This window comes from Drosophila simulans, chromosome X, assembly GCF_016746395.2.
Source record: "Drosophila simulans strain w501 chromosome X, Prin_Dsim_3.1, whole genome shotgun sequence".
NCBI lineage: Eukaryota > Metazoa > Arthropoda > Insecta > Diptera > Drosophilidae > Drosophila > Drosophila simulans.
The window spans coordinates 17,894,554-17,910,211 of NC_052525.2; the positions used below are offsets into that span (position 1 = coordinate 17,894,554).

The 15,658-nt window shown below is 48.2% G+C and overlaps 3 protein-coding genes across 4 annotated transcripts; 2 read left to right on the forward strand and 1 right to left on the reverse strand.

Annotated features, from left to right (window-relative positions):
• The first annotated feature begins 5,180 nt into the window (after positions 1-5,180).
• LOC6726347 (cuticle protein 21.3) lies at positions 5,181-9,786 on the forward strand. 2 transcript variants are annotated; one of them, XM_016174147.3, is made up of 5 exons: positions 5,181-5,267; positions 6,268-6,535; positions 7,002-7,325; positions 9,055-9,160; positions 9,232-9,786. In XM_016174147.3, exons 1-5 carry the CDS (start codon positions 5,256-5,258, stop codon positions 9,299-9,301), a joined length of 780 nt encoding a protein of 259 aa, XP_016039922.1. In that variant the 5' UTR covers positions 5,181-5,255; the 3' UTR covers positions 9,302-9,786. The 2 variants fall into 2 exon arrangements, with proteins under 2 accessions (XP_016039922.1, XP_016039921.1); XM_016174146.3 differs by lacking the exon at positions 7,002-7,325 and having other exon boundaries at positions 9,232-9,779.
• A 3,355-nt stretch (positions 9,787-13,141) lies between these two features.
• On the reverse strand, positions 13,142-14,697 carry LOC6726348 (mediator of RNA polymerase II transcription subunit 8). The gene is made up of 2 exons (XM_002107272.4): positions 14,387-14,697; positions 13,142-14,193 (listed from the first exon to the last, which is right to left on the reverse strand). The coding sequence occupies exons 1-2, from the start codon at positions 14,510-14,512 to the stop codon at positions 13,288-13,290; spliced, it is 1,032 nt and encodes a 343-aa protein (XP_002107308.1). The 5' UTR covers positions 14,513-14,697; the 3' UTR covers positions 13,142-13,287.
• Positions 14,698-14,815: 118 nt separating this feature from the next.
• LOC6726349 lies at positions 14,816-15,602 on the forward strand. The gene has a single exon (XM_002107273.4). The coding sequence runs from the start codon at positions 14,854-14,856 to the stop codon at positions 15,529-15,531; it is 678 nt and encodes a 225-aa protein (XP_002107309.2). The 5' UTR covers positions 14,816-14,853; the 3' UTR covers positions 15,532-15,602.
• The last annotated feature ends 56 nt before the right edge of the window (positions 15,603-15,658 follow it).

Consider the following 15,658-nt stretch of genomic DNA (forward strand, 5'->3'; position numbering starts at 1 on the left):
TTTAGCTGCTTTGAATATTCTCATTACTGGCGATGTAATAATAACAGTGAGGGAAAGCCTGAAAATAATAAATGCGCAGATTGCACAACAAATTAACGCGGGGGGCACGTGGGCGTGGCATGTCGGGGGCACCGCCCACTTGTCAAGCGTTTTCAATATCGCAGCTCTGGCATCGAAGCAAAAAAAAAAAAAAAAAAAAAAAAAAAATTATCACAAAATGGGGAGAAAAAATGAAAAAATAATTCTCTGAAAATATGAAAATAGATGAAGACAGCAAGACAACAAAGGCGCACGAACCCAGTGCACAAAGGCGGCTCGAATCTGGCCAAAAAGATCTGGCCACATGGAGGTGTGGCCGGCCGCCTTTTTGCCTATTGATTTCGTAATTGAAGGTTAAATTTTAATGCTCTCGACTAAGCAACTGTGTGCGTATCACGTACACACAAGTGTTGGCAGTTAATAGCGCGTGGTATCAGGACATTGCTCCAGTTTCGGTTCGCTGCAGCCACGCCCTCGTTGGAATGGCGTGCGCCATCTGGCGGACTTCTGGACGCACCAGGTGGGTGGCGGGCTCTACGAGGCTGGTGCGATAAGATAGCCATTAAGATGTGGCACCACAATTACCAATGGCTGCTATTTGAGACACCGCATTTCGGAGCTGCAGTTAAGCGATTAAAGCATTTGACGGTAAAACTATGAAAACTGAAGGCAACAGAAGAACGCTAGAGTTGAGTTCCTAAACTATCTGACAACCGTGTTTCAGCGGATGTGAGTGCCAGAAAGATACAGATGTAGATCACAGTACCCCCGGACCGCTAGACGGACAAACGGACAAACAGACGGACAGACTGACAAACGGACATGGGTAGATCGATTCGGCTAGTGAACCTAATCCAGAAATTATATACTTCATATGTTTTTCGCTTTACAAGTAACGGGTATAACACCCACTTCAAGTCAAACAAATTTAGTATGAATAAAACATAGGCATTGTACAATCCTCTCATGAGCTGAATCTCAAAGTCAAAGTTATTAGGTTTACAATAACTTCCGCCCAAGCGGGGAAAGGATAGAAATCCCAGTTAAAGCCAGCATTTTCATGCACAGTATCTTCAGGTTAGGTTGTACACCATATTCCAATGATGGCGAGTCCGTCTTGTAGGTGGTCAACCCAATCATGCCCAGCCATCCTGCTCGTCTATCGCCATTGACATCGATGCCACGCTGACGCGGCGCTGTCAGGTCATGTCGGTCATTAATCTTCGCCTCTGGAAATTCCACGCAAAAGGCCAACAAAGGCGGGCATGGAAAACGGCATGTGTGATAATGGTCGAGTGTGTGCGGCCAAGTATTTAGGCAAATGTCGCCAGCTCAAACCACTAAAAACTGAGCCCCACATCACCAAATGGACAACGGACAATGGACATGGAAACAATGACAGCGATGGGCGACGGCGGTTTCAAGAGCAGTTCGGTGAAAACAGCAGTTAGAGGAATGCCAACTGCAACGGCTGTCAGTCATTGCCCATGGCGGTGATACCCTGTAATTCCGTTGATGCTGGCCAACTAAAAGGATACAAGTTTCGGTTATTGCAGATATTAAGATCTTTAAAAACTTCTTGTGTGTGATAATTATTAACTTGGCCATAGTATTTATGTTTTAGTTTTTAATGTATATTCAATCCTGCTACAATTAACATATACATTTCTAGTTTAAACTTGCTACTTGGTAGACAATCAATAAACTTTTTTTTTATTGATTGGGGTTTAGTAGGCATAAGCCATGATAAACATAATTATGTGAGTAGTTCGATTTATTCGTAATTCGCTGCACTTTACCCTGTGGCCTTTGTCGTCCTATCAAGAACATTTGCTTTGAGTCGCAAAGGATATCAGCATTTCGTCAGGAACCGATCCGTGGGCCTGTCCAATTTCTCCCGTGGCTTTGTTTTGGCTCATTGTGTGCGCCTTTGTGACCCACATAGACGTGAAATGTTGCGCCCGACTGGACACCACAATGCGGCGGGTTGAGTGGGCTGAGTGGGTGGTGGTGCGGGTGGTTTGGGCAGCTTGGGTGCTGGTGGCTCGCTGTGAAAAGGACATTGAGATGGCTATGGCTCGCTGCACTTGGCTGGGCCCGACTGCTTGTCCTGTATTGGCATTGCAATTATACAAATTAATGTCGGAGACAAAAAGCTCGCAGATTGCGTCGCCCGCAGCGCTGGCATTGTGTATTTATCGCGCGGGGGTTTTCACGGAGGGACGAATGATGGGCGGTAATTGAAACATCACGCCATTACACAATGGCCCAAGGACGGGCTGAAAGGGGGTGGCTCATCGACAATGACAATCGATGATTGCCACTGCATCGGGAATTGACTTCGCCTCGCACTTTCACACTGAGCCAAACCGAGGCGCTCGCAATGCGAGTGCATGAATGTGGTTAATTTATGGAGTGAGCCGGCGGTCTCCATTACGACCTTGATTGCAGGTGTAATTGCAGTGCGATATCGAGCAAGAAAAGCTTCGAGAATTGCTAGTATAAATTATCTTCGCAGACTGCCATCGATTTAATTTTACGTGCAATAAAAACCAGTGGGTTACTAGTTAAGTTAGATGTTATTACGTCTACTATATATTAGAAATGTATTCCCTTTTTATGGTACGATATCATGTTTATACAACTTAAATGTTAAATAAAGAACATAAACTTGTTGGGAATGTCTGCTTCGTGTACAGATAGATAGTAACTGGTGACCCCGATTGACTTGTTGCATCTTAACACTTATCGTATAGGTCAGACAAATTTAAAAACCAGTTGGTTTTGGCAAACAATTTAATTGGGTAAGAAAGTTCCTTTTCCAAGAGTAAGAAAATGTAGAAAAGATTTGATGTTCTGAAGTAAGTTTTGGTGACCCCGATTCTCTGCTTTTCTTTTAGTTGGCATATCTTTGTAGAAGTAGTACTCAATAATTGTGAGCTAAATACATATGTATTTATATTTCTGTCTGTGTACTTCCTCACGACTTCTGCGCCATTCAGTCCTACTGTGTGCTTGCCCAGAATTGGCAATGCCAAAACAAGTGGCGCCATCTCCAGCTTGATAATGCTTTTACTGACCACCGCCTTCTGCCCCAAGGACCGTGCGTCTGTGCGTCCATGCATTTGTTCTGAAGGTTGCCTGCGCTTTTACCCTCGATTCTGTTTCAGATTCTGATTCTGATTTCGGGAGCCCGACTTGCTCGCCTTGGCGGAGGTTTCTCCGGTTGACAGTTGGAAAATGCTAGCAATTTCCCAGCGCAGAGTCGCCTTGGTTGCGAAACCTCTGTGTGTATTTGCTCCCAGGCGAACAGCCAGCTGTGGCCCATTACATAACACTCCCTGGCCCGCTCCACATGTCCACCACACCCAGAGAAACAAAGGTTTGGCATATCTATCACATTGACATTAATATTATTTATTTGCCTCCTTCGTGTTGTTCTATGTAGGTATTTAATAGATACAAATGGCAATAAAACATGGTGATATCAATTTGTTCGATAGTTCTATTTAAAATACCCCCTAAAACGTTTGCAAATATTATTTTAAGTAACACATGACATTTGTTTATTCGTACTAATTGATGTTAATTAATAATAATAACACCCGAATTCTTCCAGTGTCTAAATCTGTCCCTCGTCACGACAACGCACAAAGTGCGCATAAATTGCAACAAAAAAACGGCTAACCAGCAACAAAATGGCTTAGATCAGAAAACACAAATCAAAAACTAGCAAAAAGGCCTCCCAGGCCAAAAATCGGGCCCACTGCCCGATTTTGTGCCTTTCGAAAATCTGCCAGGTCCTCAGGCCCCACTTCAAGCCCAGAGCTCACCGCTCACAACTCTGAGCCCCCCAGTTGCAATCTCCGACTCTTGGGCTGGAGCTGGAGCTGGGGCTGGGGCTCCCACTCTCGACTAATGCCCCCCATACCATCCCATCCTATTCGATCCGATCCAGTGCAGCAGTCCAATCCGATCTGGCTGCACAATTTCCGCGCCCATTTGGCGGCGGCTGCGTGAGAACTAGCAAAAAATAACCAATGGTAACTGGGAGTTGGAGGTGTGGTATTCGGTCGTGGTTATACCCATTAGATGTTCTCAGGCATTAATTAATTTATTGCAATTACTAGTTCATAGTATAATAATAACAACAAACATAACTTCTTAGGATCTGTAATAGTGTCCACTTGTGTAGGGGATACTTTTATTTAATTTGAAATATGTAAGTAACAAATATTAGTAATAGAAATAGAATAATAGTAATAGTATAATAGTAATAGTAATAATATTAGTAAGATTCACATGATTTTGCAACTTTGAATTTATTTTCCAATTTGATTATTAATGTGCATGACTATTATTATATCATATTACATATACAACAAACAATCAAACGAACAGACAACCAAAGAGTTGGTTAGTTAATTATAATTTCACAATTTCCCTGTTCATAAACACAAATATATGTACTTAATTACTAAGTGCGTACCACTATGCCCACTCAAAGTACCAAATGCGGGGTATGAAAAGTCTGTTAAAAGTTGAACACAAAATGTCCGCAGGCCGGGCACAAAAAACCCAAAAAATATGTGCAACGCACCGGGTGTGGTGGTGGAAAATGAAAAATCGGGCGGTCCATTAATAAAGCACTTGACAAGAGCCACGTGAGAATGATATGATATGCTATGATATGATATGATATAGGGTTGGGGGGCCTGGAAGTGACCCAAAAACTCCAAAAATTGAAATGGAGTGGGTGAACGCAGTGGGGCTCACCTTGTCCGCTGGCATTTCCTTTTGCCGCATTCGGACAAGTGCGGACAAATTTCCAATTAAACAATCGATGCGATTAACACGAAAGGCGATCTCTGCCGCCAAAAAGAAGGCGTGGCCGATGGGGGAGGGCGGCGGCGGCGCTGGTGGCGGCATTATTGCGTAGAGCGGCGCGCCTGCGCTCTGCCTGCTTTGCCAACTGATGAAAACCCGTTCTCATGGCTGCCACCACTTTTTTGCTTTTTTCCACTGATTTTCCTCAACTTGGTTTTTTTTTTTAATTTTTTTTTTTTTTTTTTGCACCATATTTTGAGAGCAGACCGGCGGCAGCTGCGAACTGCAAACTGCGTATAAATAGGCCCAAAGAACTGCGAACCGAGACAGTTACCAATCGCAATCCAATCGAACTGAGTCGAATTTTTTTCAAGTGAATCACTTTAACAATGGCATTCAAGGTGCGTGAAAAGTTGTTGCACATCGCAGGCAAGCCGATTGACATGGAAAAGGAGCCGGTGGCACGGGGATCCGAGTTGCCTGCACTTGTTATCCTTTCACTCATCGCTCGACAGCCAACAAAAGGGGCACATCCTTTTCCCAGTCTGCTTTGTTGCTCCTCAGCTGGCAGGATAACTAGCTGGCAGGATAACTGTCTGGTTGGCTGACTGGCTGGCTGGCTGGTGGCTCCTGGCCAGGCCACAGCTCTCGACCTCATATGGCCAATAGAAAGTGGATTTCAATCTCGGCCCACTCGCATTTGAAAATCAATGTTGAAGGCAATGAAAACGAGAGCAAGACCAACACGCATGCTAATTGTGCGACTGTCGAGTGGCAGCTGATTATGAGGCCTCGATCTGGGTCAGTTTTGGCCAGGAATGGCCAGGAATGCTTCAGCAAGCAAAATAGGCCATGCAACATGAGGCCGACTGAATGGGGCACTTGGTGCAAAAACGAGATATAAAGCACCACTCGCACAACAAATAATTACAATTTCGAGTGTCAGCAACAAATTGTATTTGTATCTTGATTTTGTATCCAACAATCGCGTTGAGATGCAAAATTTGTAGTCCTTTCTGTTTTTTTTTTTTTAAATCAGCATTTCCTGGCGCTTTGTTAGATGGTAACCAGTGCTGCATTCAGATGCACAAGTTGAAAATAACTTTCCATGCTCATTGTCTATTTTCGAAAATAGTTGCTCTCCAGCTAACGATTTATTTAACCTGGCTTGTATTGGACAGCTCTGTGTGTCTTTCGATTAAGCGATGGAAATCGCAGCAGCACCCTTTCAAGGCCATATTCCGCCATGGCACACCAACTATTCCAACTTTATCAACTTAATTAAAAGTTTGCTCGCCAGCAATTTCCTGCAGACGGTCGAACTGCGACAGAGCCAAACGACACTGATTTATACAATTGCGCATATTATATGTACATATCTCAAGTCTAACGCATTTCCAGGTTATCCTCTCCGTTGTCCTGGTGGCGCTGATCGCCTGCGTCCAGGCGAAGCCCGGCGGTCCGGCGGCCTATTCGATCAGCGCCCCCAGCGTCGACCACGCATCCGTGGGCAGCACCCAGGAGCACACGGTGAAGGGCCACTACGGCCAATCCTCCCAGTCGGACTACGCCAGCCAGGTCCAGACCGCCCACTCGCAGTCGCATGTCCAGCGGTCCAGCATCAGCAATGACGCCGGACTGGCGCCCGTCGCCGCCCACGGCTACGCAGGTGAGTCCCGGTCGCAGGGTCTCCGATCCAAGCCAAGCCACCCAATCTACTCAATCCACCGATACTTCCAACGCCAAATGTACACCACTGCACCACCCAGCACACCACTCACACGCACCACTTTGCGTCCCCTTTGCACGTAGTCGCAGTGATGGCTCAGGTTTTTATAGGTTTCCAGGGAACTCTTTCATTTATCTGGAACACACCTTGATATTTGCGCACAAGAAACTTTTCAAAGACATCCTGTTTGAAACACTTTGAATTGCTCACAAACTAAATATCATACTTGAAACATCAAACATGCGAATTATACGAGTAGATGAGAAAAGTACCTCAATCATTCAAAAGTTTGTTGAATCATTTGCGAACTGATAGATACACGCAACTAACACAGATACAAGCCGGCCATTACTGCTTAGTTGATTGTTAACACTTTTAACCCGAAAATGAAAATGCAAAACCCAAGCTGCTCCGACCCACGCCATCGCTGCGCCGGCCTACTCCTTGGGCTACGCTGGGCACACGGCTCCCGCCCAGATTCAGGGCGTGGCCTACGGCGGACACTATGCGGCCAGCGCTCCGGCCGTGCAGATCTCCGGACTGGGGCACTCGCTGGGACTGGGACACTCGCTGGGACTGGGTCACTCGCTGGGACTGGGCGGATACGGTGGCTACGGATACGGAGGCTATGGCTCCTATAGTGCCACCCCGGCCATCTCGCACGGATATCTGGCCCATGCCCCAGTCGCCGCCGCTCCAGTTGTGAAGTACGCCGCTGCTCCATCGTACGGTAGGTGACCAGGATATCCCAGGATATCGAGGATATCGAGGATATCGAGTTCCGGCATCCAGGACTAACTAACGCTAACCCCATCCCCCAGCTCTAACTTCACTTTTCCGCACTTTCGCACGCTTTCGAATCCCCGAAAATCTGATTCCTCAGCGATTTCGCAGCGAGTTTTTTTTTCCAGTCTTAAAGCAGAAAAGGAACTTTATTGTGTTTTCGTCCCGGTGGCCAAGTGCACTTGGCAAAAACAAACTTTGGCCCGGGTGGTGGAGTGCACAACGCCAGTTTCGCTCCATCAGGCACGGAGGACTTTTCTGATATATGGGTGGTTAGTCTGGGCTCCAGAGTTAGTACGCAACCAGGTGGATAGGTGGGGCGGAAGGGGAGTCTCACATCTGGGAGATCGTTTTGATGCAGCAAGCTAAAAGGAAAACTTTAGGGAAAATTGTTTAAAGTTGGACCGTGAAAATGGCGGCAGGTGGCCAGCAAGACATCACAGAGATCACAGCGATAAGACACAAATGATTGCGGCTTGAAACAAAGAGCCCAGCTGAGGTTAAAGCCCTCAAAGATCATTGCTGTTTGCACGCTTCAAAGGATTGCCAATGCCTATGCCGGAGCCCTGGGCAATCGATACATCTAGGCCATCTGCCCGAGCAAACAAAGCAGCCAACAAAAGGGATAATCGGTTTTGGGTCCGGCCGCAATCGATTTGTCTTGCTAGAAAACAGATACAAATGTCCCGGTGGGTGTGGGTGTGGAAATTCAGCGGTGAGGTAACCATCAGGCCAGGCATGTAATCAATCATTCGCCGCCTATCTATTTCGAAGGCTTTAAAGCTTCGCTCTGGCAATGGTCGGCACAGCAAGGTGGTGCGAAAACTGCATCCCAATGGCTCCCGGGGGATCCAGCTGGCCATGTCCAAGTCCAAGTCAGCGAGTCACCCAATCACCGAATCGCCCAGTCACCCAGTTACACAGTCACCGTTCCCGTTCGGCCGGGTGTCACTTGATTGATGTTGGCTGATGCTTCCCGGGGCTTGTGGCCCCGTGCACGGCGAGAAAAGAGTGATTAGATGGCATATGTCTCTGATTTGAATATTTCGTGTTCTAGACGGCACAACGTGTCGTATACTTTATTTTTGCCTTGTGCGCTGCAAACTCAATGCATGCAAGTTTCCCTCCACGGGCGGCAGTTGGTTCGCTCAAAAGGACAATGCACTGGAATTAAATGAATAGCATAACTCGGAAGGATACGACTATTTTATGACGAATTTTAATTAAGTTCGAACCCAAGCCCAGGAGCTGCAAGTAGTTTTGAGAACAGAGACCCATTGTTCGACACAGCCAAGAGTGATATAAAAAGATTCGGCAGCCCAACTCTCTAGGCATTGAATCCATCGTACGATGGATTTTGGCCCTGTGCAGGAATCTTGTGCCACCGGCCTAGTGGGTGGTGCTGGTGGTCAGGCCATCTCAGGTGGTTGCCGTTGACAACCTTTAAGTGGCGCATTGGGCGGGGAGCCCTCGGGCTGGCTGGTGTATTGTCCAAACAATGGACACGATGCTAATTTGGGGAAGCTCTATCTCGACCTCCACTGTGACTATCTCTCTTTCAGCTCGGCCATCTGTCTCTGTCTATCATTCTCCTGTGTCTTGACTCGCTTTGTTTGTGTGCTTGTTTTTTATAATAAACCTAACGTTGTTGTGTGTGTGTGCCATCCCCCCCACAGCTCCCGGAATCATTGGACACGGCATTGGACTTGCCGCCCCCGCCTATGCTGCCCCCGCCTACGCTGCTCCTGCATACGCTACGCATCTGGCCGGGCCCGTGGTGAAGTGAGTATCCGGCTCGCAGGACCATATTAATAAGGTTGCCTCATAATCGCCACCATCGCCCCCACTTTCAGGGCCGCCGTCGCCGCACCCGCTCTAGTCCACACATCGGTCTCCGGCCATGGTATTCACTATGGCTACTAGAGGATCCGCCGCCCATCGTCATCGCCACCGCCACCGCCTCCGCCTCCGCACCGCCTCCACCCGCCCCCTCGCCGCCAGTGCACACTCGCACACAAATACACTCTCCTATCCGTCTGGCTAACTACACTAATAGGAACAATAATACCCAGAGCGTGTCGGTAGCTGTTCGCCTTAATTAAAACTCAATTTGTTAACTGCACCAAGAGCCTGTGACCCGTGAGCCATTCGACGGGTTAGGAGCCAACCAAGCACACCTGAACCCACCTGGGCCACCTGGGTGATAAAAGGGGCACGCAGCGCGGGATGCAGCGGTGCCGCACGCTCCGTTTTTATTATCGTGTTGTTAGCCTGGTCCCAGAGCTTAAACTTATCCACCCATTCCGCATTGTGAATGCTGAATGTGTTTTTTTTTATCGCGGTTGAATTTACGTTGTATTTAAACTTAATTTGTAAACTGAAACGAAATGCATGTGGAAATGTTGGAAAAAACGAACTCGTTGTTATAACTGGCTGGCAATGCAGAAGGGTTGCGGGGAGTCTCGTGGCAATAGTTGTAGAAGGTCGGTCTGTCGCTCCATGATGATATATGATATATGATATGATGCGATGCGATGCAAGCACTGCAGTGCTCTCCTTTTTTTGGCCATGATGCGGACCAGAAGCAGGCCGAGATTTATTTGCCACGCACCAGTTGATCAGCATACTTTATGGCGCATAACAGGACACGCGTTTCATGAGCATAAGTCTCCCGGCTGGGAAGGCGACACTGGCCAGTCGATTCATCGCCATGAAACGCACTGTACCGCCGACCGACCATAAATATGATGCTGTATGTAGTCCGCCAAATACCAAGTGAAAGTGCAAAGGCCCAGAAAACCAATTTACGTCACATCGGGCATCGCGCACATGGCCCGAAATAGATGATAACCCGTTTATTTCGGTCCTCGGTCCTCCTAAAATATGGCCTACACAGCAAATAAAGCCGACAAAATTCGATGGCATTAAAAATGTCACTGAGTTCGCGGGAGAGTGAAAGTCAGAGTTTGCCAGCTAAGTCGCAACAGCTTGAATGATGGGACGACAGCTTTAAGGGCCATCAACAAGGATAACTCTGAGCCGGGATAACTGCAGGAGCAACTGGAGGACTGGGCCATCCAATGGAAAAGCTAGCATAAAAGGACACCTCCTTTCACGCACATTGTGTGCTAATTAAAGTGATTCACAGTTGCACAATTCCCTCTGCGCAAATAAAAAGGTATGTATATATGATATTTTAGCTTTTCCACCCCCAGGGGCTCATATTAAATTTAAATACGTAGATATTTACTGAGCACGCAATTTAGCTTCGAGTATCTGGGCCCACAATTGTTTCATCTTTTGGCCAACTTAAGGTCATGTAACTTACATCTTTTGGCGATTAAAAATTATAATCGCTAGCATTCCACTCTCCCCCGCCCAGTGGACAGTTGACGGGCACTTGGGACACCCAGTTGGGCAGCTCCTCATTATGCAGCTAATTAGGAAACCAAACCGAAGTGTCCCCATCTTTGCAGCCTGCTGCAGTCCTGCAGCTTTTCCAGCACAGGACAGTTGGCCACAGGTGGGCAAGCTCCAGCGGCAAGGGAAATTCTGTGTTTGTCTTTGTATCTGAATGCAGTGCTTTGTTTTGCCAGCTCGTTCGGGGAAATGAACAGGATGCGGTCCTACGCACACAACTCACTCACACAACACACACACAGATACTACACTTTGGCAGGATACTCGCAGGATACGCACGCACACGTGGGCTTATTTAGTAACTATATTTGCTTTGCGTCTCTAGTTCGGCTGGTTTTCCACTTCTTTTACCCATTTCACTTTTTGCTCCTGTCTCTGCTTTTGCTGTTTGCCGTTGCCCGTGTATTTGTGTGTATTTGCCTGGCCGACACTAAATTGGAATTTTCCATGCAAATAAGTCGATGGGGGTCCAAATGTATAGCCAAAAGAAGCCCCACTTCCCCTCCTTTTTCGGTATTCCAATTAATATTCGGTCTACAAATTGAATTACTTCCCGTACGTGGCCATAATCAGTTGGCCAGCTCCTCAATATTTATTATATTTGCAGCATTTTCCGACTACGCCTTATGGTGCCAACGTTTTGAAGTGGAAGTGGAAGGTGGCAGTGGTGCAAGTGGCTTAGTCAGCGGGTCGTCCGGCTGGGTACATCTAATGCAATTGTCGTGTTTTGGCCACGGATTCTGGATGCCATATTCCGGTTCCGTTTTGCTCTTGGCTCGGGCTCCACTTACTGTTTACATTGGCCCGCAATGCACTGATGGCCTTGCCGGCAGGTGTCCTGCCAAGAACGAACCCCATCCAAGGACACGTTTTTGCACAGACCCCCCACCTCTCACCACTTTTTGGGGCCAAAGTAACCACTCCACTGGCAATCGTCACCTGTTGGGCACAGTGCCGGATTGCCTGGGGCCTGCTGCCATGCCAGGTAGATGGGGAATTGAGCGGCTGGAAAGTTGGGAAAGCGGCCCAAAATTGCATAACACCCTCTCAATTGTCGTGGCGCCGCAAACAAGTGCACCGCCCAGAATTATGTCTATATTGCCTGTGGCGAGGCCACAGTTTGTGGTGTTAAAGGGGGCAAAGTCGTGCAAAATGTCACCTACATATCTAGATACCTTTATACGCCTTTAAGGATAGGGGTTTATATCCATTGGATATCGGGTTCCAATGAAAGGCGCAGCTGCATATTAAAATTTGCTAAGTGCACTTAAATACATTGAACATTTAAGTAGCTGAAATATCTTTGTATCTAGCATTTTTTATTTTTATATGGGACTTACTGCTTTATACCCAATATTAGATTGTAGCTAGTTTTGATATAATGGATATAGGCATTTGATAAAGTGTTTTCTCCTTTGGATTCGTCTATGGTGTAATATATCCACTATAAGGTTCCAAAACATAACTTATGGACTTATGGACTTAAAATGACTTATGGTCTAACCTTCTGTTTGGTTATTTTTAGTTACTCATATATAGATGTTAATCGACGGTTTCTCGCAGTGCAGATATGGATATTGAAATGGATGCACACGTGGCCACTCAAAGGATTCGGGGCTCATCGTGTATGTTTGGACTGGGCTTCGCTGCAGCCAGTTGAGTCCATCCCCCCCACCCATCCAGTGGCCTCGTTCCCATCAGCCTCATCCTCGTCCCAATTAGTCGCCGGTCAGCCAGGGCAATTGTTTCCGTTCATTGATGCACCACTCGGTGGTGCACGGGATGTCCATTCCCATGGATGTCTAATAATACGCCCACAATCGAAGCCCGTCGTGGTCGCGGCTGCGACTGGCTGCTCGGATAAATGGATCCGCCAGTGGGATGTACGATGGCATGGAGCTGTGGCCGGATTATATTAACTCTATAAACAGATTCAATGGCAGCAATTGTGTGCCAATGCGAAGGCGGTCCGTTCAAAGCAATATTAATGCATTTATTGCACGTGAGCTCGGCGGCTTGTTGAAGATGAGCGGTGCCGATTAGGAATGACCCATCATTATGAATCGTGATGAATCTGAAAAGTGGGGCCAGTTAACTGGGCAGCTAGATTCCACGGAGCACGTGCCGATGGGTTGTTGGTAATGAAATGCTGATGGGATTAGGATCAGGATTAGGGCTAATTAATCAACTAACTAGAGTACTTACATAACTCGAGTCTAGAAGTGCACATTCAAACTCTTCTTCAGGCAAATCTAACCCTCGTAACTTGTTTAGTTTTGTTAGTAAGCCATACTCATACCCTTTAATCAGCCTAAAGTGCATCCACCCCTCAAAAACCATCAATTATCATCACTTACAAAATTTATTCTTGCTTGCCCTACACAATTCCTCTTATCAAATACCACGAAAATTTACGCAAAAAAAAGGTGTGTGAAAAAAAAAATGAAAATACTAGTTTTTAAAGTTCTTGGGATAACAGCTCATCATCATTAGAAGCTGTAGTTGAGATTGCCGCTTGAGAAGCTCACATGAGAGACGTCCGGCGATTGCTGGTAGGTGGGGGATCCCAGCACGGAGGACATGGGAACGGCCATCCCATAGCTCTGGCGGGTGGTGGGCGCCAGCTGGCTGGTGGCGAACTGCTGGGCCACCGACTGCTGCTGGTCACGGAGCACGTCCTGCTGCTGCTGCTGCATGAAGCCCATGTGCTGCTGCGTGGAGTAGAAGTCTCCTCCCGCTCCCGCTCCCGCTCCCAGACCGCTGGTGCGCAAAGACGCTGATCCGATCACTCCTCCCGGGATGACTCCAACTGGACCTCCTCTTACTGGACCTCCGGGCACAATGGATCCGGATGCAAGGCGCTCGGGCTGCAGGCCATTGCTGCTGAACTGCGGCCGACGGTAGGCGAAGCGGCCAGCTGCGCTCTGTGGTGCAATGCCTGCCGGAGCGCCTCCCACGTCGGCGGAGGCAGCTATCTGGGTTTGGGGTTGAATCTGGGCAGGTGATTGTAGGCCGCCGGATACATCGGGATAGTAGTGGTAGAGCTTCTGCAGCAGGTGCTGCTGCTGCTGCTCGAACTCGGCTCGTTGGCGCTGATAGTCGAGGAAGGCGGCGTGCATCTGGTCCGCATAGCTGGGCATGTTGACCACGCCCGCGCCAACGCCCACTCCTGGTCCGGATGCAGCTGCTACCTGCGGCGATGTGGCGGCCAGGAGTTGCTGCTGCTGCTGCGCCAGGAGCTGCTGTTGCTGCTGCAGCTGCTGTTGCTGCTGCTGCTGCAGCAGCGAGTTGGGCGTGGCCTTGAGCTTACCACCGGCCCGGAATCCTGGCTGCGAGTACACGGCAGGATACTGCTGTCCCGACGGCGAGAATCCACCAAATTGCGTGGGAGTTTGCTGCATTGGTTAGAGGAATATGCGGGTGAGAATGGGAACTAGACCAGAACAATTTTATCATGTTTTAAGACACTTGGTTAAATGTCTAATGTATGCAAGTAGTAGTAGGCCGTTTTGGATGTGTAACTTTTGATTCTGTTTTGTAAAATATTCATGCAATTGAGCTTATGTATATGACGTTTTCTACACTCACGGATGAAAGGCCACGCCCGTGATTCTTGATTATTGAGTGCTGGGAACCCAGGCATCCCTTTCCCCACTGTCCATCCGCGTCAGCCAATCGACTGGCGTTGCCCCCACGAACTTTGCTGGATCTCATGATTCCCTGTTGTTCTGTTTGTCGCGACGTGAACTAAAAAGTTTTGACGAGAGGTTGTGTAGCTCGAGTGTGGATGGCCAAAAGTGATTTTCAAATTCAGATTTTGATACAATTTGTATACGAAGTCTGTAGCGGAAAAATAGTAAAACGAACCGATCTGAACCGACTAAGCGAGCAAGTGATACTGACTGGATAGCCCAACCAGTCCGGTGACACCTGACAGCTGTCGTCGGGCCAATCCGAAAGCCTACTGTGATCTCTACGAGCCATCGGCCATGGTGTGGATTCAAATCGATTTGAATCGAAGGGAATCACGCGATTCGATGGCTTAAAAAGCGCGGATGCAGTGCCGCCGCCTCACAGTTAGAACGATGAATCGCCAACCGCTGGCCCTTCTCCTGGTTATCGTGGGTCTGGCCATGATTGCGGCCAGGCCAGGTCCACAGAATCCGCTAGAGTCGCTGGGCATGGGCGCCATGACTCTGGCCGGAAATATAGCCGAGGCAGTTCAGAGTGGCGCCGCCATCTCCCGCGACCTCAACATTGACAATCCCCTGATGTCCGTGCACTCGAAAACGGCCGTGGGCTATGGAGATTCCATACGACCCATTGCCGCCGATTCATCCGAGGAGGATCGCCGTCGCAAGCGAAGGCGGCGAAGCCTGCATCGCCTCAAACGCGCTCCTTGCTTCTGGAAAATGGGTGCTGCCGCCACCACAATGGCGTCCGCCGACGATGACGTGGAGGCCAGACGCAGACGTGCTCAAAAGCGGGCCGCTAACAATGCCTCCCGATCCCGAGTGAGTCCCAAGTCCAGTGGCAAGAAGAAGAAGAAGTTGGTGCGACGACGACGGCAGGAGGAGACGGGCATGGAAGTGACACCGAATATGGGCGGAGCGGATCCCTTGGGCCTGGGCCCCAGAATCAAGGCCATGTGGCTCTCCTTCGTGGACAACGTAACGGATGTGGTGCAGCAGGTGCGCCAAAAGATCACCGAAACGGCCAACTCTACGGGGTAGAACTACCCAGCTCCCTGACCACCATCGAGTGTATTTTTTTTGTTTGTTTATAAGTGCAATAAAAGCAACTGGAAACCGGAAACTAAGTTGAGCGGCATGTTTTCTGAGTTGGCCAAAAACACCACGT

Bases quoted from the DNA above. Each gene is read 5' to 3' on its own strand.
- LOC6726347 (XM_016174147.3), top strand. The intron at 6,536-7,001 runs GTGAGTCCCGGT...GCAAAACCCAAG, and splicing joins CGCCGCCCACGGCTACGCAG to CTGCTCCGACCCACGCCATC. The intron at 7,326-9,054 runs GTAGGTGACCAG...TCCCCCCCACAG, and splicing joins CGCCGCTGCTCCATCGTACG to CTCCCGGAATCATTGGACAC.
- LOC6726348 (XM_002107272.4), bottom strand. From the start codon at position 14,512: ATGAGATCCAGCAAAGTTCGTGGGGGCAACGCCAGTCGATTGGCTGAC. The intron at 14,194-14,386 runs GTGAGTGTAGAA...TAACCAATGCAG, and splicing joins ACGGGCGTGGCCTTTCATCC to CAAACTCCCACGCAATTTGG.
- LOC6726349 (XM_002107273.4), top strand. From the start codon at position 14,854: ATGCAGTGCCGCCGCCTCACAGTTAGAACGATGAATCGCCAACCGCTG.